The 25,701-nt window shown below is 41.0% G+C and overlaps 3 protein-coding genes across 3 annotated transcripts in view; 2 read left to right on the top strand and 1 right to left on the bottom strand.

Moving 5' to 3' along the window:
• LOC136677933 (piezo-type mechanosensitive ion channel component 2-like) overlaps positions 1-4,145 on the top strand; it is an 80,662-nt gene extending 76,517 nt beyond the window's left edge. The window contains exon 54 of the mRNA XM_066655652.1: positions 3,938-4,145. Coding sequence (XP_066511749.1) covers positions 3,938-4,094 — 157 coding nt within the window. The 3' untranslated portion in view covers positions 4,095-4,145. The remainder of the gene's footprint in view (positions 1-3,937) is intronic.
• On the bottom strand, positions 12-9,092 carry LOC136677934 (gamma-soluble NSF attachment protein-like). Its single transcript, XM_066655654.1, has 12 exons — positions 8,933-9,092; positions 7,648-7,715; positions 7,462-7,546; positions 6,088-6,105; positions 5,901-5,931; positions 5,598-5,707; positions 4,513-4,579; positions 4,152-4,222; positions 3,881-3,959; positions 3,627-3,706; positions 3,077-3,206; positions 12-2,434 (listed from the first exon to the last, which is right to left on the bottom strand). The coding sequence occupies exons 1-12, from the start codon at positions 8,986-8,988 to the stop codon at positions 2,297-2,299; spliced, it is 933 nt and encodes a 310-aa protein (XP_066511751.1). The 5' UTR covers positions 8,989-9,092; the 3' UTR covers positions 12-2,296.
• Positions 9,093-10,553: 1,461 nt separating this feature from the next.
• LOC136678712 (ras-related protein Rab-12) lies at positions 10,554-24,464 on the top strand. The gene is made up of 6 exons (XM_066656819.1): positions 10,554-10,972; positions 14,029-14,089; positions 17,543-17,681; positions 17,792-17,881; positions 19,013-19,117; positions 19,520-24,464. The coding sequence occupies exons 1-6, from the start codon at positions 10,735-10,737 to the stop codon at positions 19,625-19,627; spliced, it is 741 nt and encodes a 246-aa protein (XP_066512916.1). The 5' UTR covers positions 10,554-10,734; the 3' UTR covers positions 19,628-24,464.
• Positions 24,465-25,701: the final 1,237 nt, after the last annotated feature.

The following is a 25,701-nucleotide window of genomic DNA, read 5'->3' as shown; positions in this document are numbered from 1 at the left end:
ATATCAGGAATTACAGTTTGCATTTTAATATCTTTATGTAGCATGAAGCAGTGTGTCATAGGCAGATAGGAAAAAAACAACAATTCAGGCAAGCACAAAAATAAAGTCTAAATCTTTCACCGTTTTCAGTCGAGACTCGTTAGATGTATGCACATGTGCAGTGCTCACAGCTGCAGCAAATCTGTTTAACTGGAGTCGATTAGAGGACACAGAAGTGGCGCTGATGGCATTTTCAAATACCTTAAACAATCCCCTGCTCTGCTGCCCCCCACTAATGCACTCTTACATCAAAGACATACTGGAAAAACATCAGCAACCCCACCACTTGCATACATTAATGATGAACTGAAGATGGAACAAGAGGGCAAGGGTTCAGCTCCATACTCTTCACCCTCATCAAATATAAATAGGAACAGAAAAGCTTCATGTCTGTTCTGAGGACTCTGAGTACACAGGATGGGTATTGAGATGCGTATAAATACTAAAGATCTAGTAGAGGTGCTTTACAACTGCTTTTAAATGTTCAGATTCAGCATCGTAATTACCTCAAAGCTTTGCAGAATATAATTTTGAAGGAATCTTTGTCAGGACTTTCTCGCTTTGTGTTATTTTAAACATCAAAGGGCTTAATTACATTAAAAACAATCTCCTCATCTCACACAATATAAATAAACATGCTGTGAACCAGCTGAGGTTATTTTTATTGCTGAGCATACATTAAGATATAATCTAATAGAATAATGTACTATACATACAATTGTGTTTATATCTGATAATCCTATGGTCTGTTGTGCCTTTGGTTGTCTTTGTGGCGCTAACTTTTATGGCACTGTGAATATTTCTTGAGGAGTTTAGAATGTAAAAGCTTAGCATCATTCTTGAATACACAGCTTAGATGTCACTGACTGTCATCACACTGAAATATTTCGGAGCGTTTTATAGAAGAACTGAACTAATAAATGCATTGATATCAGATTAATATGTGCATTCAGGGGAGTGTAGTGACTCCCAATGACTGTGCGGGCCATGAACTATAAACAAATGCACTGAACTGATTTGAATCAAAAAGTGTATAGTGCTGTTAAAAGTCAGACACTCTTAATTTCTTTGTTTTCCTGTCAAATGGTCATTAAGATTAACATTTTCAAATGAAATTCCCAAGTAAGCAAAGGAAAATAAATTAATATCTGTTCCCAAACGTCCAAAAATCCCTCTTCCACTGAAAAGACACCTCTGTGCTATTGGTCTGAAAGTGTGTGCAGCTGTGAGGAGGTGACTACAGTTGTTCTCAAAGCAATGAACTTTGTTGTTTTAACGTAATACTGATAAACTTGGCCTGACTTTTCCAGAGTACTCTACATCACTGCCACATAAATGAAATATACTATATATAGGGTAATAGTCTATTTCAAATAGAACAAATGTGGTTTTAAAAAACAAGGTTGTGCTTTAATTAAATTAATTTCCCAAAACTTTATTTGCTGCTATTGTAGCGTTGTGCTATTATACTGGCGTACACAACAGTACCAAACCTCTGAACACTGGCATTCATCACTAACAATGACAGCTCCCCCAGAGGTGATATGGCCAGTTTGCTTGCATCAGACTTTACAGCAGCTAATATTTCTGCTTTGTCATATTCCTGGATGGTGTGCATCATGCTTTATAGGTGGCTAAAGGACAACCCTGGCCAAAAAATGTCAATGCGGCTAACTGAAGTATGATTTAACGGAATTCACTGCTGCTTCATGGACTTTGACATTCCCTGTTAGGAACGTTAGCATTTTTAGCTAAACACGTCCTTTCAGTTAGCATAACACTCTGAAAAATTTACTCTATATTATGGTCCAGCATACATTAAATAAACAATCTTATACAAGACAAATTCACTATTTTACAGACAGTTCAATATTTAAAAATGAAAATATAAAAGAAAAAATACATACTGTAAACACGACAATACATTTTTATACCATGACAACACCATGAAAGACAAACTGATATTTAACATTTATATCTGAAACATAAAACATTTTAAGCATCATCTCAGTCATATTTAAATGTAATTTTACACCTTTCACATTATAGTGTGTTTGCTCTGAGTGGACATTTAAGGTCTAGGATTTCAGACAAAAAAAAAATCGGTCAGGACTTGGGGTGAATCCACCTTTCACAACCGGGAGAGTCACATTAACACGCATGTCCACATGTATATATACTTTGTCTCATCTTCTGTCTCTCACATTCTCACACACATACTTGTATGCAATTTGGAAGGGCCGGAATGTTCCCTGAGCTAACACAGTCCTCCTTCGTATTCATCTTCCACCTCTGGTGCAGGTGCTCCTCCAGCGCCCTCTTGTGGAGCAGCTGGGGATTTCTTCTTCTTTCCACCTCCTCCTGGTACCTTCAAAGAAATAGCCAGCTTTGCGTACTGTTCAAAAGCAGAGAGAAAACGGCACTTTTGGTCAAATTTAGCTGCACGTAATGTTTGTAAAGGTACAATAGGATGAAAAGGTCTCTCCCACTATATTCCTTCCATAATATGTCTAACTCAAATCCATTTATATTTTGATGTCACCTTCATGGCTATTTTTCTAACATTCAGTGCATTTTGGTGCAGAAGTCAAAGTTGTATCACCCATGTATTGGTACATGGTGGAAGCATGGAGCCATTTGTCACTGCTGGTGCTGTCTACTGACGGTGGCAGTAAGCGAATGTGTACAGGTAAATAGATGCATTTGAAAAGACTGGTTTTGACTTGTCCACACAGCCCTGAAAAAATCAGATCTTTTTCACATTAAAGCAGATTTGAGTCACTTTAATCACGTTAAAGTGAATGTAACCAAAATGTACAATGGGGTGGTTTCCTACCTTCCTCCAAAAGTTATATACTGCAGTAGCAACACAGTTATTATGAGGCTGTAATACTAAGACAAAAATACTTTCTAATGTTCCTTTAAGAGGGACATTTTACCCCTTAGTCCCTCGGTTATAACAATTTAACAACAATATTTACCTGTGTTTTGTAAGTCTTTTATTAACTTTTAAACTGCAGCAGAATTGAACACTCACGTCATTGTCCATGTACTTGAGAAGAGGTGAGTTACACACACGATACACCTGGTCCTCATCCTGCTCATCATAACCTGCCAACAGTGTCTCCATGGCAACACAGTCCTCACTGCCACTGAACCCTGGAAGACTGCCCAAAAAATGTTTGGACAAAAGAATGTGAAACTCAAGTTGAATGGATTTTAATATAAAACTTAATAATTTGGAGATACACTGTTTTCTTTTTCCTGGTGCCATCTGAATACATCAGTATAACAACAGGAGGATTTGAAAAGCTTATGATACACACACACATGCATAAACAGTCTTATTTTGAGGGCGTTTATCTATTCTATGGTATTTTTCCATGTTATTCTGTGTTTTTAAGCTTTGCTAGAACTGTGTCATTACAGACACTCATGTTTCTGTTTATCACTGTTGGGTATAGAACTAATAAGAATATTATATATTGCTCTGGAGAATCAACTCATTTTAAACACACCACATCTGAATATCTCTAGATCAGATTCAAAAATATAAAACTTGAAAATGTGGGTACAATGAAACTTACCTGTAACTTTCTCTAACGCACTTATCTGCTGCGACGAAGTCTCCCCGGTGGAGATGGACCAACACTTGGGCTATAGTTTTCTACAGAAGTAACACATGTAAAATGAACAAGATCTTTTAAAATCACACAAACCAAGCAAAAATTTGTAACTTGTAACAGGTTGAATCCTATTGAGAAATATTAGCGTATTAACTAGATTTAAGGGGATATCACTCACTAAGATATCTTTTTTTTTTTCCAGTGAGATAGTGTACCTTAAAGCAAGTGGGGTAATTCTCGATTTCCTTATACATGTTTTTCTCTTTCTGCAGGGAGACTGCAGCCTCATCCAGTCTGTGGAGCAGAGGGAGAGCACGTAAGCTGAGATGCACTGCAGTGAATCACCCAATAAAGAAGCTAAAATTAGGCCAAGTCTCTTCTGCATCCATCGAATGCTTACAGGAAAAAAAATGGGCAGTGGAGAGGTAGAGAGAATGCAAATGTAACACTGTACATCAAACTGGTTCTCACGGATCATACACTCACCTGCGCAGTCTCACCAGGAGTCTGGAGGCTTTTCCCAGCAGCTCTGCAGCCTGCCTCAGACGGTCCTCGTTCTACACACATAGCAAATGTTGTACTTGGACTTTCAGAAGTTTTGTGTAAGGCCCAAAAGAGTAGATGGGCAGCAGCACCATTTTTACACCTATATTGATCAATTACACAAGCTTACACAGGTGCTGTCTTTCAGACACACTTCAAATCCTGGCATTTACAATTTTAACAGCAGTTTGAAATTAAAAATTTAAAATGCTCTGAGGATTAAACAGCTAGTAAAACTAGTGTATGCCATTGACTATTATGACTTCACAGCTACGGCAGCTGTTTAAATTGAAGTTGTCCTTACTTCAAAAACAGATGCAGCTTTCTGATACAAGTCGACTGCTTTCTGTAGGTCCATGGGTTCAATAAGTCTGTGAGAAAATGGTTTGGCAGTTATACACCAGCTGATACATTTATTCATTCATTCATTATCTGTAAGCGCTTATCCAGTTCAGGGTCGGTGGTGGGTCCAGAGCCTACCTGGAATCACTGGGCGCAAGGCGGGAATACACCCTGGAGGGGGCGCCAATCCTTCACAGGGCAACACTCACACTCACACCTACGGACACTTTTAAGTCGCCAATCCACCTACCAACGTGTTTTTGGACTGTGGGAGGCACCAGGAGGAAACCCACGCAGACACAGGGAGAACACACCACATTCCTCACAGACAGTCACCCGGAGGAAACCCACGCGGACACGGGGAGAACACACCACACTCCTCACAGACAGTCACCCGGAGGAAACCCACGCAGACACAGAGAGAACACACCACACTCCTCACAGACAGTCACCCTGAGGAAACCCACGCGGACACAGGGAGAACACACCACACTCCTCACAGACAGTCACCCGGAGGAAACCCACGCAGACACAGAGAGAACACACCACACTCCTCACAGACAGTCACCCTGAGGAAACCCACGCGGACACAGAGAGAACACACCACACTCCTCACAGACAGTCACCCTGAGGAAACCCACGCGGACACAGGGAGAACACACCACACTCCTCACAGACAGTCACCCGGAGGAAACCCACGCGGACACGGGGAGAACACACCACACTCCTCACAGACAGTCACCCGGAGGAAACCCACGCGGACACAGGGAGAACACACCACACTCCTCACAGACAGTCACCCGGAGTGGGAATCGAACCCACAGCCTCCAGGTCCCTGGAGCTGTGTGACTGAGACACTACCTGCTGCGCCTGATACATTTAAGTTAACACAATTAACATAGTGAACATAACCTAAGTTCATACAAAGAGTTAGATCATTTCTATTAGTCTCTTTGGCAAAGGTAATAGCTTGACAAATTATAAACTGTATTTATTTAATCAAAACCAATCCACACAAACAGAAACTCTCTTCTTGATTTCACTTACTTGCCAGCCCTGTCCAGAGCCATGCCAGCTGTTCCAGATGTTCCGTTCTCCACGTACATCACACTAGCTTTCTCAATCAGTTCCACAGCTTCTGGTAATCGTTTCATGTCCTACAGAGATGAAATTTTAACTCTGGTGCTCGCAGCAGTAACACTGATTAGGTTCCAACTATGAATAGTTCTAGTAGCTGGAGATTTGAATCTATGAATGTGAATCTATGACTATGAATCTTTTTTTCTATCAAGAATAGAAATAGGTTTAACTGTTACAAGAGTGATTCAGTGAAATCATAAAACATCTTACCTTCAGCATCATACCTGCTGCTTCTATTGCCCTAAAGGAAGAACAGAATGGGAAAAAAGCCATAACCACACATTATATTATTAAATATATCACTTTTAAAATGTCAGCCTTTATTGTCTCCATTGTTTCCTTATTAACAGCTTCCTTTTATTTTGGCAAGACATTTTCAGTTCATTTGACCACTCACTTTGCAGCATGGAACAATCTGTAATTTACAGTTAAGCAAAGAACATGGAGAGATGGATGGCTCACTCGTCTATAAACATTCACATAAACATACCTTATATACAGGAATAGGCTATGGGTTCTTCATCCTAATTAGCTTCCTCTTTCCAAATCATTCATTCATTCATTGTCTGTAACTTCTTATCCAGTTTAGTGTTGCAGTGGGTCCAGAGCCTACCTGGAATCATTGGGCGCAAGGCGGGAATACACCCTGAAGGGGGCGCCAGTCCTTCACAGGGCAACACAGACACACACACATTCACACCTACGAACACTTTTGAGTCGCCAATCCACCTACCAACGTATGTTTTTGGACTGTGGTAGGAAACCGGAGCACCCGGAGGAAACCCACACAGACACAGGGAGAACACACCACACTCCTCACAGACAGTCACCCGGAGGAAACCCACACAGACACGGGGAGAACACACCACACTCCTCACAGACAGTCACCCGGAGGAAACCCACGCAGACACAGGGAGAACACACCACACTCCTCACAGACAGTCACCCGGAGGAAACCCACGCAGACACGGGGAGAACACACCACACTCCTCACAGACAGTCACTCGGAGCGGGAATCAAACCCACAACCTCCAGGCCCCTGGAGCTGTGTGACTGCGACACTACCTGCTGTGCCACCGTGCCGCCGCTTTCCAAATCAGTTCATCTTAAAGTCTTAGTCAGGCCCATTTTTGTTGGTTGTTTACTGATTGGTCATGTTTTGTAAGTGTAAAAGGTAATATAATTATTTTGACAGACCTAATGATAATCCTGTAGTTCCTGTGTTTACCATTAGAACCCTTGGGCTTAAATGTACATGTAGGAAAATGCAGCACAAATTATATCAGCCTATAATGTCTTATAATCTCAGCCTTAAATCAGCGTATAATGTGACTGCAGTGTGCGCACATGTGTTATCTTTGTATCCAGGCTCTAAATAACACCCATTTTGAATACATCAGTGAGCTTTTATTTCTGTTTTGTCTGAAGCTTTTGGCTCCTGTGTTTCATTGCCTCTTCTAGTGAGCAGTTAGTGGGTGGTTCTGCTGCACGATATGCTGCAGTTTTAGTAAATTAAATGTTCCATTTAGGTGCATTGTGGGCACATGTAGCAGTCACATCAAGGCGTATTTGGTGCTATATCTGTTTGTACATGTCATTGAATATCCAATACCCAATCCCAAAGGAATACAGAATTAGTCTAATATGGATCACTGTACATGTTTTATGTTACTGCACTGTTTAGTGCAGGCCTGAGGAGGTTCAGAAGCATAAAGTCACAGTATTTGTAATTCACTGTGAGTCTGATTGTGGCTCTGAGGAAAAAGGATACGCTTTGTTCTCAGTGTGGTATTCTGCTTCTTTCAGGTAGGCGTCCTTAGCTTGATCAAACTGCTTGGCATTCTTGAAAGCCACAGCTGTGAATAGTGACAACCAGCAATCAACACGCTTCATCATGTTTAAGGGTTTAAATACATTGATGACTACTCTCTTGGGTCTGGATCCAAGGTGTTCTCACCAGCTTTTGCCATTTCAGAAGCTGCTCCATCATAATCCGGCTTCCACTTTGTCATGCTGGTCTTCAGGCTGCGGAAATACATTCAACACTTTAGACTGTGTTTGTTTTGTTTTGTTTTGGTTTTTTTTCAACAAAAAAAATTTATTCAGTGTTTCTTCTAAAATGAAAGCAGTCAAGGGGTAGATTTCTCTCTCTCTCTGCTACAGTAACAGTAGAGAAAGCTTTACACTCAGTGGTGAAGCATTGCTTTATAGATCTGATGGCATTCCGCCATGAATGCACTGGTGAAGCGAGGCACTGACGTTTGATGTTTGGTTTTGGAACGAAAACCCCATTCCAATTCATCCCAGAAGTGTTAGATGGATTTCTGTCACTCTGTTGTTTATACCCCTCGAGCCAGTGCTTTACAGTGAGCGTTGTGATCTTAAGCTCACGTGCAAGTGCTCCAGAGCATCCCAGTTCATTTCCTTTTATTTTGACGATTACACCAGCTGTGTGTGCACAGGTGACAAAACTGTCTGTGCCAACACTGGATGAAACTGAACGAAAACTAGGCAGTGCCTGTCTGTGTCATTGTGGTTCACCTACATAGCTGCCGGAGAATTGTGAATTAGGCCTAGCCAAGGCGACCTCTGGCGGTCAAGCAGACGAACAACACCAACAAAGTCAGCCGTTCCATCCCAGAGCAGTGTTCTACATAGGATTTCCCTGGCACAGAATGCACTAAAATAGTTGCTAAATAACTGTTTTAATCATGTTTTTTATATTTTTGTTTATGGGCACTAGTTAGGAAATTAAATCAAAATGCCTAGAGCACTTTTAAAGTAGAAAAACTAATAAGCAAAATGTCTATGGACTTCTTGAATATTATGGGATATTTTGAAACTGTAATAATGTCCACATACAATATTCTAACAGTCTTATTCAAAAACGGTGAAGAAAATTTTGTTCGATATTCGGCAAGGTTTGTTAAAATTGTATACATTTCAACCTCAGCACCACTACAGCGGTCACCAGGGCAACCGCGGCACTGCACGCGCGGTTACGCAATCTGCTCAACGTCATAGTATATCTGCAGGGTATTGTAGAATAATTAAATGTTCTTAATTTTAACTTAGACGTACACGTAGTTGAATTAGTCCTAGGTCGCTTTTACATGCCCTTAATACCCTGCACACACAGCTCGACTCGTATCTAACGTCTGTTCAGTTAACAAGGTTAGCGCACGGCTAACGTCTCTGTTCCTCACAGAAAAATAACGGTCACACGCGACCCCTTTTCTCACCATTTCTCGGCTTTGGCGATGTGTTCGTGCGCTTCGTTTATCTTTTGAGCTGCCATTCTTCAGATAAAGCCCTCAGAGAGCAGCGGACTGGATTCGAGGAGGGAAGACGAGGGAAGAGGAGGCAGGGGATGATAAAACAATGGGCTGGGTCCAAATGGCGCCCTGTTCCCTATACATTGCAATTTTTAGGGTACGAACTAAGCACTGCTACACACAAATGTGTATGATATGTCGTGTGGAAAGCTGTTCTATTCATTCGTTTGTTGCCGAACTCGTAGCTAACATTTAGAAGGTGTTGGTGTTGAATCCACAGATTAATGTAATATGAAGTGAACTAGATATATAGGGAGCAGTAAGGCATTTGAGACGCGGCCAGTATGGCACACAGACACAGCCTCTACGTACAGATTAACGACTTTACTCAGCAGCTCAACCTCTCTCTGGTTTAATACTGGAGGCGGAGAGGAATAACGCCGCACTGGACTCATATTTCACTCATGGGTTATTCACGTCTTAACATAAATAATAAATCAACTCCTAAACGTCCCTACTTTTTAAAATATAAATCTTTATTTGGGATTCATCAATAAACAGCGGTATATTCATCAGTTTTGTGCCTCTACCAAAATAAATGTCATTTTCTTCAACTTGCATTTTCAGTTATTTATTTTTTTAAAGGCTAAGCACCACTTAATGGACCTCCATGAATATTCCACATTATTTTAGTTACTGACAGATATAAGTATGAATTAAAATGAAAATAGCAGCTTAATTTGCTTTAAAACTGACAATTTTATTAAATTGACGGAAAAACCCGAGCTCGCTACGGAAATTCTTGAACGCGACCGTGACGTCACTGGTGGACAACAGCTGAACAACGCCGCGGTAAAACACCGTTATGACTGACTGTTATGACAGTATCTAGCTAAATAACCAACATTATTCATGACAATAGCCTAGCAATAAGCTAAACTCAAATTTAGAGGTACCGTTATTCTTGTAAATGTGATCGAAGTCGAACATGTATTCCCCTGCCTTGTGCCCAATGATTCCAGATAGGCTCTGGACCCACCGTGACCCTGAGTTGGATAAGCGGTTACAGATACACACACACAGTCACTTTTGAGTTGCTATGTGTGTTTTTGGACTGTGGGAGGACACACCACAGTCAACCTCCAGGTCCCTGGAACTGTGTGACGCTACCTGCTGGAGCCCCAGTCGTGACACTCCTTCATAATGAATTTAAAGTGTGCAAAGGACTTAACTATGCGTAAGAACAAGATCCTAGTTTATTTGAATGATTTCATGAAGCACAGAGCTTTAACAGAGCATTATTAAGTCTCATATTCCCATGAATTATACATTTATTCTCATGCATTAGTAAGCAATTTCCTTGCAAATGTTAAGCCAATCGCACGCCTTAATTTATTTAGATGGGAACTCAGCAGCAAGGCTGACAAAGCTCCATTTGAAAATGATATAAACATTTCATTGGAGAGAGTTCTCTGATGAGTCGGTTCTTTGTTTCACTTAGGAGTCGGTTCTTTAAACTGAGCAGAGATTCCCAACGTCTGAATCCTTACGGAGCTCGACGGAAACGGAAGGCGCAATGACGTAATCGGTTGCTCTGTCCGTTACCAGCGCAGGGACAACAAACGGAGAAACAAACAAACAAACAAAACTTCAGCAAACACGACTCGAAAGACTTTATAAAGTTTCTAGAGGAGCTTTGGGCGGGGTGTGGGGGTTGTTCTGAGCGGCGGTATAGGCGCTGATGTGGGCGTAAAGAGCGTGAAGCGCGGATGGACCGGCGGGGTGAGGTGCCGCGGAGGGCCGGCGGAGGCGCTTCAGGGTTCGGCGGGAGCAATGCCACTGGCTCCCCCGCGCTCGGAGCCTCGGCTCGCCGCCGAAAAGCAGCCCCGAGACCTGCCGACTACAAGCTGCAAGTGATTATTATAGGGTCTCGCGGAGTGGGGAAGACCAGCCTCATGGAGAGGTTCACAGACGACACTTTTTGCGAGGCGTGCAAGTCCACCGTCGGTAAGAAAGTTCAACTCTGACTGCCGCCGTCTGCCTGGTGTCATCATCAGTGGGGGTGAAGTTACTTCACCAACACACAAAGCCGAAATACACAACTTACAACAGATGTACACTGTAAAACCTGTGGCTGGGAGGCGTACCATACAGCAGACTTTATTGTTTTAATCATATAACTTAAACCCTGAAGCCTGTCTGATAGGAAATGAGCTTATTGACATTGCGCAGTTCTCAACATTGGGTTGTAGTTACCTTAGTTAGCGAGTGATAGCTAACAGATAAATCCTTTTTAGTGGTTTTATCCTCTGCATAACTTCAGAAACTAACTAAAACTAAACTGTCCAGTGCGGTGTCTCTTTGTGTAAGTTAGCTATCACTACTTTTTTCCTCGCATTTGTCTTAGAGGGCCTTTGTCACGGAGAGGTACTTTGTTTGTAATTTATTTTATATATTTATTGTGTTTGTATAATATAACTAAACGTTGATAAAGTTTGAAAAGGTAGAATTCATGCTCCTGACAGAAAGCATTGCCTTTTTTTCCGTGATTAAATTATTGCTATATTTATATTAATTTGTATGCATCTTTATACAACATATGTGATGAGCTATAATTTATGCACATGTCGCATTGTAGGGTTAAAAAAAAAGAAACCCTGGCAGTGTCATGGGCTCTGTTTAAGCTCCCTTTTGATGTTAAGAAATTTTAAACACTTTGCTGCTAGTTTACAGGCGCAGCAGGTAGTGTCGCAGTCACACAGCTCCAGGGACCTGGAGGTTGTGGGTTCGATTCCCGCTCCGGGTGACTGTCTGTGAGGAGTGTGGTGTGTTCTCCCTGTGTCTGTGTGGGTTTCCTCCGGGTGACTGTCTGTGAGGAGTGTGGTGTGTTCTCCCTGTGTCTGTGTGGGTTTCCTCCGGGTGACTGTCTGTGAGGAGTGTGGTGTGTTCTACCTGTGTCTGCGTGGGTTTCCTCCGGGTGCTCTGGTTTCCTCCCACAGTCCAAAAACACACGTTGGTAGGTGGATTGGCGACTCAATAGTCTCCGTAGGTGTGAGTGTGTGTGTGTTGCCCTGTGAAGGACTGGCGCCCCCTCCAGGGTGTATTCCCGCCTTGCGCCCAATGATTCCAGGTAGACTCTGGACCCACCGTGACCCTGAACTGGATAAGGGTTACAGATAATGGATGGATGGGTAGTTTACAAATTCTGTATTACGAACAAGGGGACACTTTTGCTTTACTTTACTATTAAATTGTGTGGCAAGTTTACAGCAAATCAGCAGTATGTTCAGTACATTTCTTTGTTTTTTTTTAGCTTGGTCAAGGGTTTGGCAAAGTGACAAGGATATAACAACACTATTTCAGGACATATCCCAATGCTCATTGCCTTTTATCATTATTTAAGATGTAAAAAAAGGTGCAACATTTAGAAAATTAAAGTTAATCATGTTGAAATAATGTGTAATTCTGGGATGTTAAACAGACCTCTCCCATACTGCTCTACATTAACTTCAGTTCATCGTGACTATGAACTCTGTCATGAAACATGCAGCATACGTTTTAATATTTTATATAATTACAATAGGATAAAATACTTAGGAATATTTATAATAATGTAATGTGTTCTATGACATTGATAAATATCATATCACCTGCTTGATCTTCATTTAGTAGAATAAATAACTGTCAAGATGTACATGATTAGCCGTTCTTATTTTGGAATAAATTTGGGAGAGCTCTAACTTCACAGAACTGTTGAAATGTAAACAAATACACAGACTTATTTAACTTGATCTCAAACATGAATTACTGTGGTGCCTTTCATGATGTCTGCTGATTTAAGCCATTCATAGTTCCCTCAGTGACTGGGGAAATAGCTTTGATAATAAACTGACAGTAGAGGGCTTTATTACTTGATTGAGCATGTGTATGGTTAATAAATAAATATGCCCCAAATTAAACTAATTCTAGAGGTTTCCCAGTGCCCACATGGCAGCACAATATGTTTATGAAAACTGACACTGGGGCGTATCGCTCAGTAAAGACAAGCCTTCAGATTAGATCCATCACCAGCCGAACTAATTTCCCAAAATAGTCAACCTCGCATACAGCTGCCGTGGCATGGCTTGGCCTCCAGTTTCTGCACTGTCACCCCTGCGACACAGGCCACACGGGTCGTAACTGTAGCACGTAGTGCCTGCGCTTGTCTCGTAAACACACCAGCAGCAACATTTTCCAGCTTACCAAAGACTGTTAATCTAATCTCACTGTATCCTTTTAGTGATAAACCGCAGCCATCGAAGGAGGATAGAAAAGACTAAATCCATCCAAAATTCACAACAGTACAAAAGTAGTTCAAAAGCACAAGTTCGTATGAGATGTGATTAACAAATCAGTGTTTTGTTTTGTTGATTGTTTGTAAACAGAGTAAACAACCGTTGGTTAAATTGGCAAATTAATTGGCTTGCTTTCTTGTTAAGAGTACATTCCAGCTGATAATAAACACAGCTCAAGCTCAGATTTCTCAGCACTGCCCTCTAATATTGTTTATGAACAAATAAGGGAATCTGCTTAAATTTTAAATCAGAAAAACTTAGGACGTCAGGACTTTTTGTGTTATTTTTGCTTCTTTTTTTTTATTTATATGTATGTACCTCAGCCTTCACATTTTCTTGTTTAATAAAGTGAGTATGCATTTGTGGAAAGTAACAGCTGCATAACACTGTGGTAAAAATGCTACATAATTCTTAATTTAGATAAATTCACTTAGGTTAGGTGCATCTGCAAACATGAGATTATGAGATTTAGCCCCAACAGCTTGACTAGCATTAGCTTTGATTTTTGAAGTAGTAGAGGGAAAATATTTAAAACATTTTTAACCTGAAAATTTACCGAATTCATGACGTATTGGTTGTGCACAATGTTGAACTACTGTATATATGTGTGTGTTCTTGGCCTTTGGGCTTTTATCTGCACTCAAACACATGCAAGTGTCAAGTGTTCTGCTAAATTTCTGTCACATTTTTCATCTCTCCTTCTCTCTCTGTCTTCTCTTTCTCATTAAGGTGTGGATTTTAAAATCAAAACAGTGGAACTGCGAGGGAAGAAGATCAGGTTGCAGATCTGGTAAGCGGACAGGAAGTGCTCTTTCGTTATCACTGACTCAGGGTGGCCAGTTGGGTTCCTGTGTCTCAGAAGCACGAGATGGTTTTAGCTCTGCTCTCAGGCAGGAATCTCACACGCAAGACACTCTTCACTCAGCCTCAGTCTGAGACTAATCTGTTCCAGCTTTATTCAGGAGGTGAATCATTGCTGGAGCTGGCAAAATGTCAGCAGTGCATCTGTGAATATTAGTCTCATTTTGTCTCAGTATGTATTTTGGAGTAATGTGAACAAAGTCATAAAGAATAATTTAATATGATATGTATATATAGGGATTGTGCATTTCTTACTTTACCATTCATTTGGACTGTGAATCTTTAGGGAACGGTTTAACATCACTGTATTGAATTTGAATAAATGATGTTAATACAGTATACCTCCGGGTGCTCCCACAGTCCAAAAACACACGTTGATAGGTGGACTGGCGACTCAAAAGTGTCTATAGTTGTGAATGTGTGAGTGTGTGTCGCCCTGCGAAGGACTGACGCCCCCTCCAGGGTGTGTTCCTGACTTGCACCCAGTGATTCTGGGTAGACTCTGGCCCCACCGCGACCCTGAACTGGGTAAAGGCTTAGAGACAGTGAATGAATGTTGATACAGTGAGGAATTGGAATCAAGTATCAAATATCCAAAGACTAGGCTTAGTTCCAGGGCTCTGATGGCAAATGTTTTGGTACTTTGTGCAGTGGAAAAATGCCTTAACAAATGTATCAATTGCACCACTGTTGACATTCATAGCCTGCCTGCCTTTATAATGATCACAGCTTTCCTGAAGGAAGGTCATGCTTGCTTGCTTCAGATAATGAGTTTGCTGTCGCATGAAGTATGTCTGAAATGTGCTTGAGTCTGATGACTCGCAATAACATGTTATGTCCACTGTCTTTCCCCTGTACCCTTCATACTCTGTTGCTGGCTTTAACTTGGCTCTTTCACTATAAATTGCTTCCTAACTCACCCTTCCCGCTTTGTTGTATTATCAGACCACTGCAACCCATCGTGCATCTCTGTGCTTTTAAATGACATCCTAATGCAGCTGCATATACTTGGAGTAAAGTTTGTGTAGGTTGTGTTGGGTGAATCATCAGTTAAGTGTGTGTACCCAGGGTCAAACCAACTTGTTAATTTATTTATTCACATCCAAAGTTGATAATAAAAGCAGCAATACATTTTTATTTTTACATGTAATTGTTAATTGTTTATTTCTGTCAAATCAGTTAACTCAGTTGTTTTGAAAAAATTTGTGAGGATTAAAAATAAGTTAACTACTGTGGCCAGCTGTGTGGTAAATGGAGAATATACAGTTTCTTAACTCAGCGCTTTGCTCTTTTAGGTCCTGTACATTTCAAAGTACAGTGGAACCTCTACCTACGAACTTGATCCGTTCCGTGACGCGGTTCGTAAGTGGAAAAGTTCGTTTCTCAAGTCAGTTTTCCCCATTTAAAATAATGGAAAAGCAATTAATGCGTTCCAGTCACCCTTTTAGCACTGATATATGTTTACCAAACTCTCAAATTAGTAAAAAAAAAAATACATGTAGCGTTACTAAAAATAAAAAAGAATCAAAGTGTTAAGTGGTTACACATCGCTACCTTGAAGACGTGACAACTGGCTGGAGGAGTAACACAGGCACTGGCTGTATGACGGGAGGTGGGGGGTTGGGTGGAATAACGGAGAGTAGACGGTGAATGTGGGGAGACGAAGCGTAGATACGGTTTAACTTAGCATGAATTTCGATGTCTGCTATTTACACTAATGCTAAATTGCTAAAGCTACAATTTGCTAACCTTAAACGCTCACTCAAGTCTGGGCACTGGGAGACTCGCCTATTGGGGTCAGTGGCCATTTCCAGCCGACGGCTTGGCGGAGGCTCGGTTCGTTTCTAGAGTCATGTTTCGTTGGTGGAGGCAGAAAATATTCAAATGCCCGGTTCATATCTTGGAAAGTTCGTTAGTAGAGGTTACACTGTATTTTGTAAGCCTGCTCTTCCTCAGTGCAGGAAGAGCAGTTGTTTTCTGCTCTTGTATCAGAATCACTAGACTGAAACCCTGTAACACCATTAACCCATCTTACACTCTATTCCTCCTATTTATGATAACCTCTACCCCTGACCATCCCGACATCCATCCCAACTTGTCTTGCCTCAGTCTCTGCAGAGTCTCTGCCTCTAACTGTCACGTTGTCTGTCACATGTCCACTCACATCCAGCTACCAAGCAACCTTGGCTTCACCGCTGTTCGCGCTAACATGTCATCACTGCCATGTGACACCTTGCCGTCCATTCTTGTGACATCATATCCTGTTTTTGGAAACTGCATCCAGGTTAGGGTGAATAAGGTACAGTAAAAACAAAGGACATAACTCTTTTGTTAATCCAACAACATAGCAACACCATCTCAAAAGCAATACTTGTGTAATCAGGGTTTTTTTTCAAACACTGAACTATAAGCTACTGACAAGTAAGAGTTGAGAGACGGTGGTCCCTTAGTCTGGACCTCACCATTTTCCCTTTGTCAGAATCCCAAGTGGCTTGTTGAGGGCTATTCCATAAGATCACACCTTGAAAAGTGAGGAATTATATCCACTTACACGTGGATTTCAGTAATGGATCAAACATCAGTGTAGTCTGACACAGTGGCAGGTAAAATTTACAACACAGGCAATAATATACTTTTATATACTCTTATAAACTTTATTTTCTGCATTAATGTAAACTATTGCTCTTAAGCAAGATATAATATAATATCCAGTCTTCACTGTCCTCTTTTCCACTTGTTCTGTAAGTAGCTACTACTCTGTGTCATAAGACACCGTTTTAAACCGTTTTAAAAGGATCTCTATGATTAAACCAACTGAACCACATCATTTCCCGTTGACTGTTATGGCGGCAGGATGTTTGTTTTTGGTTTTTATTTTTTGGTTCAGCGTGTGGTTTGTTTATTTATTTATTTTTGGTCGTGATTTTTACATCGTCGCTGCTTGTCTGTGTGGTTCCAGTCCGTCTAAAAGACACTGTTTTGTGCTGAGTCATTGCTCACCCTCTACTTACTGCTAAATATTAGATGCTTGAATTATCTAAAAGCACCAACAGCTAAAGTCAAGCAGCACACTGAAAAACACAGTAAAGCCTTTTCTAGCTAGCGTTTTATAGCTGGGTGTAGTGTAGCACAATTGGTTGTCGCCTTGTTCCAACATCCAAACTAAACCTGGCAGTTGAATTGGGTGTGTTTTGATGGGCAAACCACCACAGTGCAGCGATCCAGCCCTTTGGTGCAGTTAATTAATCCATTAATTCAGTAATTACACTGTACTAGTTAATGAGGTGGCCATGTTGTTTTATGTATGAATGCAGTTTTTAAGTGTTGCTTTGTAGGAATACAATAATCTGGTGTTTTATTTATTTTTTTCTCTCTCCCCTAGGGATACAGCTGGTCAGGAGAGGTTTAACAGCATCACCTCAGCATATTACAGGGGAGCTAAGGGCATTGTAATAGTGTATGATATCACCAAGCAGGAGACGTTTGATGACTTGCCCAAATGGATGAAAATGATCGACAAGGTACTGATTGTGACAGGCTGAGGTTCATGAAAGCAGCTACTGATTATGAATGTTAAGTGTTTGAATGATACTCTTGTGCTGTGAGAGACTTTATGTTGTTTCTTTTATAGTATGCATCAGAGGATGCTGAACTCCTGTTGGTCGGGAACAAGCTCGATTGTGAGTCTGACCGCATTATAACACGACAACAGGCAGAGAGGGTAAGTGCTGTCACGTGTCAGTCCCTGTCAAATCAATAGATTTAAAAGAAAAATAGAATTACAGACTCTCTCTCTGGTCTCCTTTTGCTAATATTGTCTAGAACAGTTAAGGCTAAGCACCACTTAATGGACCTCCATGAATATTTCACATTATTGTAGTTACTGACAGATATAAGTATGAATTAAAATGAAAATAGCAGCTTAATTTGCTTTAAAACTGACAATTTTATTAAATTGACGGAAAAACCCGAGCTCTCTACGGAAATTCTCGAACGCAACCATGACGTCACTGGTGTACAACAGCCGAACAACGCCGCGGTAAAACACCGTTATGACTGACTGTTATGACAGTATCTAGCTAAATAACCAACATTATTCATGACAATAGCCTAGCAATAAGCTAAACTCAAATGTAGAGGTACCGTTATTCTTGTAAATGTGATCGAAGTCGAACTCGAATTCATCCGACACTATAAACCTCCGTAATGCAGCTACGTAGCCGAGTGTAATCTGAGACACCGAGTTTAGCGAGTCAAGCTAACGTTAACTAACACCAACTAAAACAGGCGAAGTGAGTGTCCTTACCCTGTTTACCTCCATGTTACAGAGGCTCTTGAACACCTTTCGTTGGTGTCCTTACATGCCCATATTGTTGGAAAAGCGCCAATGAAATGAGCTACAGATAACGGAGTGAGCGGATGGTCCTTTTCCGTTTAAAGTTGACAAATTTAGTCCATTTTCTGGATATTTTGGGATCTTTGGGCCATTTGTTCACAGATGTCCCACTGTACATTGAATGATTGCAGCCAAAAACAACACACCTTTTCGTCATTTTGCATTAAATTAAGTGCGACTTCTAGAGTGTTGTCCACCATCTACGTCACAGGCAAGACGCCTATTAGAGTTACCGTTGGGGGGACAACGGTCTTTTAAACCTTATTCCTTGAATTAGAAAGAAATAACATGTTTTCTGACTATCAATAAACACAAGTTAGGAACTCAAACTCCACTGTATTTATTTGTTTGACACTTTCATATCGCTGGTGCTTAGCCTTTAATACTGTAGCATAAGTTGTACATTTGTGAAGTGCCCTCATGCACAGCCTCTCATTTCTTACTTCTTACTGGCAGTTTGCCTCACGGATATCAGGGATGCGTTTCTGTGAAGCCAGTGCCAAGGATAACTTCAACGTGGATGAGATCTTTCTTAAACTAGTGGACGATATTTTGAGTAAGGTTAGTACTGGTCCATTTTAGCTTGGTCTCGAACCTTTACTTAAAAACAAAGCCTTTGTCCTCTGGATACAAAAGAGAACTTATGGCAGCTTCCAAAGGCAGTGTAGGTGTTTTTTTGTATAATTCGTATGATGGAAAACAAGAGACACTAACCATGACTGTAAATTAGTATTGTGTTATAGAAGTTCTAATGATGATCACTGGTTATTTCATGCGGTTTTAAAGATTTACAGAGTACTTAATTTACTCGAAAACAGGGATACATTGATTGGATACATTTGGCAGTGAAGGAAACAGATAACAAATGAATAAATGACTTAATTTTGCCAATTGACTATATATATATATATCTTGATATGCACGTGTATTCATTATAACATAGAATGTGTCATGCTTCTACAGATGCCTCTTGAAATGCCAAGCAGGGAGCTCTCCAACAGTGTCCTATCTCTCCAGCCAGAGCCAGAGGTGCCCCCAGAGCTCCCCCCTCCTCGTATGCGCTGCTGTTGATACCCCGCCCCTTCAGAACCCCCACAAACCACCACCTCCCACCTGTCGCCAACCCTGGGCACCTGCAGTAATGACCTCCTACCACCAGGGGGCTGTGGACTCCAGCTCATATGGAGCATGACATGTGGGTGAAGTGTTAGTCCTGCAGGGCACAGAGTGAGAGAAGACTTTAAAAAACACAACTAACACCTTCTGTTTGCATCCTTTTCTCTCTCCATCCCCTTGTAAGAATCCACCACTTTATAATGTAACCTTTAGGTTGTACATTCATGAATACACACATTAGCACATAACTACACGAGCTGGCCAACTCTGCGCAGGCTCTGTACTTAGATATTTAGATGTGGAAGACATCATCACACACACACACACACGGCCGCATACTCAACCCTTGACTCTACTTCCCCCCTCACGCTACCTCATGTCCAGGAGGCCCAAGGTTGTGGTGTCTTACAGGTGCCTTCTGAGTAAACATCCCCTCTCTTTCTGCACACACACGGAGAAGAAATGGGGTAGGTAGAAGATAACAATTCTTACATGAGCTCCTTAGTTTATTTTTTACATTTCTATACAGCTCCTTTAATTGATAACATTTACTCATTGTTTATTTGAATTTTCTGTTTGTCCGCTAGTGTCCGTTAGTAAGTGCTCGGCAAAAACCCTTTTCTCAAACGTCTGCGTGATGTGGAAAGATTATCATAGTTTGATTACATCGCTACTGTAAACTCAGAAACTGTAAAGTCAGAGTCTGCTCTTTGTGAATTCAGTTTAGAAATCTCTCTAACTTTGGAAGTTGTACAAACAGTACTTTCTTCTAAGACCACATCAGTTGTTTTCTTTGTAAATGACACACCTTTTTAATAACTTGGCCCTGATAGTAGCACGTTCTTTCAGACCCACAGTGTTATTTCTCTTACGTTTGACGATAGGAAGCAGTATTATTTCTTAACTAAACAATTTCATATTTAGAAATGTCTTAAATATGAATCATTTTTACTGAACATTGAGTAAATGAAAACAGACTTTTTGTTTTTCTTTTATTTAAAATGAAGATTAAAGAGCCTCTCCTAGTGCATCTGGCCGCCTGATTACCACTGGTCATTTCATGACTCTAGATTGTAGTTTAATTAAACTTTAACCACATGCATTTACTCTCAGTAATTACAGGCATTTACAGGTAGTTAGACTGAAATCTGATTGTTGGATATTACACATATTATGCACCTCAACACATTTACAGCAGCCTACTGCTTGTGTTTTTTCCTGTTTTTCCTTTTCTGTTTAAAAGTGATTACTCTCAATACTGGCTTCACACCAATGTTTACAGGAAGGCAGCTCTAAAGTTAATTTGAATGTTTTTGTAAAAACATTTACCCCTGGATTTTTACGCGAATCATGAGGCACAATTCAGACATAATCCAAAAAAACAAGAGTCATGAAACCACCAATGGGTCACAATGCTAACATTTTGACTCTAGAGTGGTTTGTGATTGGTTGGTTATGTTATTACACGTACTGCAAAAAACTACTCCCCAAAAAAATAGAAATAAAACAATGGTGCAGCTCTTTTAGGTCATTGCTCTAATGTTAAAAAGACCCTGATAAATTTGCATTCAAAACGTAATATAAATGTAATGAGACGAGTGCTTTCTCACTCTTCAGCACCTGTTATAAGCTGTTTGGTTCTGAAGAGAGGCTGTCGTAGACTGTTAGTAGTTTCCTTCGAGGGGGCAGTGGTCATATTTACTGTGTCCATGTGTTACACACTGTGCCAGTATTATTTTTATTCTTTATATATATATATTATGAAAGGGGCAGATTGCCCATATGTTTTTGCCCCAACATCCACACCTGTGTTTCATGAACAAGCTGAAATGCTGCACAGATAAAACAGTGTAGTCCATTTGTAGTGCTATTTTTTTCTCTCTTTTGCTTTAAGAGGAGCAGCCGAGTGACATTAATAGAGGTTTCTGTGGAGAGAAGCAGAACTGGAATTGAAAGAGCTACTACTTCTTGCAAAGAGCGAGCTGAATAATAAACGAAGTGACGTTGTCCAGTGGTACCTTCAAGTTCAGGAGAGCTCTGTGCTTCACAAGAACACGGACCTTTCTACAGGTGTTGAAGCCGACTAAACACATGCCCCGTTATTTGACTAGGGCCTATATAATGTTTGTGTTAAAGTCATTTTTGCGGATAATGCAGTGGGAACAGAAAGGCGGTTGTCTGCTTAACCAGCATCCTCTGTGCAGTCTCATGAGATGCTCTTTAGAGATGAACTCCAGTGTTTTTCAACCTAATTGCTGTCTGCTGCATCTGAAACATGATGTTTGTTTACCACAGGCAATCCTCCTGATACACTTCCTTGTAACTGGAAAGGAACAGAGAACCCATAGGCACATAAGATGCAAAGGGAAGATGACTGTGTGTTGCAGATAGAGACTAGCTTGAGAAAGTTGGAGTAGTCCTTTCGTGTTCGCCTAGACAGTCGAGTTCTGTCGCCGTCACCAGGCCGTCAGTATTTCCTGTTTATATTAGCATCTGCCCAAATTCCTATTGTGCCTCCTTTATCATAAATTAGTATAATGCATAAACCTCTATAAAGAGCGGAGGAGTCTGTTGAGAACTTCAGTTTATAGCCATTTGTTGTTCTGTTATTTACTGTGTTTATTAACTTTATGAATGCTTTACTCAACATGCACAGGTTGGTCCTGTCCCACTTCCCCCATCCCTAAACCATAAGGTCCTCTTTGAGGTGCTGAGATACACGATAGTGTCGAAGAACAAACAAGACCATGAGGTTTTAAGATGCTAGAAGCTTAAAGATTTGGGAACTTGACTCTCCGAGATTAACCAGGCTGTGTACGTAACGGTACAGGGTCCAGTTTACAAAGGGCCTGGCAGGTCGCGCCAGTCATCAGGGTAAAAACGTCTGTTAAATATACATTGTTGGGTTTGTTTGTTTATTTTTAATCCCTAATGTAAGCAGTCAGACGTCGTGTATTGTGTGTTCATCACAACTCCATCAGCATCAGCTTATTTTGAGTGGACACCTGCCCCTTTCCCACAGCTCCTTGTTTCTGCTGTACGCCTGTTCACACATTTCATTTATTCACTTATATAATCTTCAACCATGGCTTTATAAAGAAGAGGCATGAACCAAACTAACACCCAGTTCACACTCATTTTCTGAGGGACTTCGGGAACCCGTACTAACCTTTTACTTTAATGTTGTTGTTTTATCGCTTGTTGTGTTTGTTGACAAAGGGCCTTTCTTTATCACTAAGTGCTTTTTACTTTACTTACACTGTGCAGATATAGGTTTTCATTTTCCTTTCTTTGTATTTGGGATCCTTGTAGCGCCATGAGTCAGATTTACTAAGCTATTTATAAAGGTTGTCTTCCTCTTCTCCGACCCTTTGCCTGGTTCATAAACATGGATTTTATGTTTATTTCCTGATTGTTTGAAGACTTTTAAGTTGTACTCGTTTTTTAAGAAACACTGTTGTCCGTTTTGAATCAGACATTTTGAGGCAGTTGCACTTTGCTGTGGTCATTGTTTAACAGAGATATAGCCCTAAAAGAGTCATGAAGTCTTTAAGCACCAATGTATTCAGTTAAATACAATCCTGGTATTATTTAGATTTTTTTAAAGGCAGCCTGTCGGGTTTTGGTCACGTTTGAGGCCAGATGAATGTAATTGGATTAGGCATTTTTCTTAATTTGACCTGGGGTCATTTGATAGGCCCCGGGTTCTTGGGATCTCGGGGTCCTGGGTTTAGTCGTCTTTTCTGGTCACTCTCTCTGGGTTTGGTGTGTGTTCTTCAGGTCTCCTCTAGACGCTTGGCTGTAGGAAATTGTCCATAGGGTTGAGTGTGTGAGTGACTGGGTCAGTGTGAAGTGGACTGTTGAAAGTGTGTCCTTGCCTTGCACCCAATGAGTCTCTGGACCTACTGTAACTCGAAATATGAAGAATAATTAATGAATTAATGAATGAAATATTGACATTCAGTGTGTTATTCTGGTTTAATTTTGATTGGTTCATTTAAGAGACACTCACATTATTGTATATTGACCACTGAAGGTGTCGTCACTCTTTAGTGGGCATCGTGCCCATATATAGAACCCCAGGTCCAAGCTGGTTGTATCTAAGACGTAACTGAATGCCGTTTAATTTTGTTAAATCATGGACACAGCAGTGATTTTCAAGAGAAAACCTGCTTAGGATGCTGCATGACCCCAGAGGTCTAAATTTCCATTGTGTTGTACCTCTGTAAATCATTACAATTTGATTGTTTAGAAATGACTGAACTTTAAACCTTATTAAATTAATAAGTCGTTTGCTGAAATAAGTTGAAAAATGTACGGTTGTGTGTCCGACTCCTGAAGTGACCGGTTAAGCCAAACTTCTGATAAATCGCAGCAATAGCTTTAAGCTTAGCTAGTACCAGCCCCTTTAAGCTTAGCTAGTACCAGCCCCTTTAAGCTTAGTGAATCTGAACCGTGGTTATGACTCGTGATGAAATGTCATAGAACAAACCTGTCGCCTCATCAGCTGCACATTTTAAAATCAAAATTCAATCTTAAGTCACATAGCAATAACTGTTGCCTTTCTAAGTGTTCATTTTATAAGAGTAACCTTATCTTACACTTTCATCACCTTTATGAATATTTACAATGTATGATAAAGAAGTAAAAGCTAATGTGCCCTCATTAGGAAATGAAGAATTTGAAGATTTTAGGATTTTGAAAGAGTTTGGCATGTTTAAGTAATTTTGTGGTATTTATAACTTGTGGCATTCTTGGACTAATGAAGTGCAAATAAAGATTATATTTATTACCTACGTGTGTACACTGTGAGATTCTTCCTGAGTGGTTTTATTTGCTGTTTTCAGAGAAAGAACGGTTTCTTAAATTGGTGTCTTTCTAAATGAATTGTGGAATGTGGTTAATCACTTGGATATATTTCCTTTTACCTAGAACCAAAAAGGAATAAAGCATTTTCACATTCATTCATTGTCTGTAACCCTTATCCAGTTCAGGGTCGCGGTGGGTCCAGAGCCTACCTGGAATCATTGGGCGCAAGGCGGGAACACACCCTGGAGGGGGCGCCAGTCCTTCACAGGGCGACACACACGCTCACACACACACACACACTCACACATTCATGGACACTTTTGAATTGTCAATCCACAATGCTTTTGGAGCGTGGGGAAACCCACACAGACGCAGGGAGAACACACCACACTCTTCACAGACAGTCACCCAGAGGAAACCCACGCAGACACAGAACACACCACACTCCTCAAAGACAGTCACCCAGAGTAAACCCACGCAGACACAGAGAGAACACACCACACTCCTCACAGACAGTCACCCGGAGGAAACCCACGCTGACACAGGGAGAACACACCACACTCCTCACAGACAGTCACCCGGAGGAAACCCACACAGACACAGGGAGAACACACCACACTCCTCACAGACAGTCACCCAGAGGAAACCCACGCAGACACAGGGAGAACACACCACACTCCTCACAGACAGTCACCCGGAGGAAACCCACGCAGACACAGGGAGAACACACCACACCACAATTCTGCATTTGCACATTGACTTCTGTTTTAAATTCCTGTTGTTTCTACTCTGGCACACTGGCCGTTTTAATTTCCACACATTTCTCACCTGCCTCTGTGGCTGCATGGATGCGTGACTTTATGTTGCTGCTGCACAGATCCAGGGCCTTGGGTTTGTATCTTCAATCTCATCTCAGGTAACTATCTGTGTGTGTTTCCTTTCCATGTCTGGGGTGCACTTGCTGCTGGTCCCCCACCTGCATGAGATGAAGGGGTTTGAGGTTAATGAGTGGTTCACTGTGAGTTGGAGAAACCAAAAATTGGAGCAGCAACAATACCATCCTATTGGCTTTTCTGCTATACAGTCATTTGCAAAGATTTGGCATCCCTGCTCACAGTAATACACACACGTAAATGTCAGTGTTAACTGACCCTGTAGATTCACGATTTTCTAATCAGGTTGATAAACGGGCGAGGTACTTGCAGTACCAGCCTTGCGCC

The sequence above is a fragment of the Hoplias malabaricus genome, chromosome Y, assembly GCF_029633855.1.
Source record: "Hoplias malabaricus isolate fHopMal1 chromosome Y, fHopMal1.hap1, whole genome shotgun sequence".
NCBI lineage: Eukaryota > Metazoa > Chordata > Actinopteri > Characiformes > Erythrinidae > Hoplias > Hoplias malabaricus.
The sequence above is the reverse complement of the archived record's forward strand: the minus strand, read 5'-3'. Positions and strand labels throughout refer to the sequence as shown.

Bases quoted from the DNA above. Each gene is read 5' to 3' on its own strand.
- LOC136678712 (XM_066656819.1), top strand. From the start codon at position 10,735: ATGGACCGGCGGGGTGAGGTGCCGCGGAGGGCCGGCGGAGGCGCTTCA. The intron at 10,973-14,028 runs GTAAGAAAGTTC...TTTCTCATTAAG, and splicing joins GGCGTGCAAGTCCACCGTCG to GTGTGGATTTTAAAATCAAA. The intron at 17,882-19,012 runs GTAAGTGCTGTC...TCTTACTGGCAG, and splicing joins CACGACAACAGGCAGAGAGG to TTTGCCTCACGGATATCAGG.
- LOC136677934 (XM_066655654.1), bottom strand. From the start codon at position 8,988: ATGGCAGCTCAAAAGATAAACGAAGCGCACGAACACATCGCCAAAGCC. The intron at 4,223-4,512 runs GTAAGGACAACT...CTATGTGTGTAG, and splicing joins AAGCTGCATCTGTTTTTGAA to AACGAGGACCGTCTGAGGCA. The intron at 2,435-3,076 runs GTGAGTGTTCAA...GCTTTTGAACAG, and splicing joins TCAAGTACATGGACAATGAC to TACGCAAAGCTGGCTATTTC.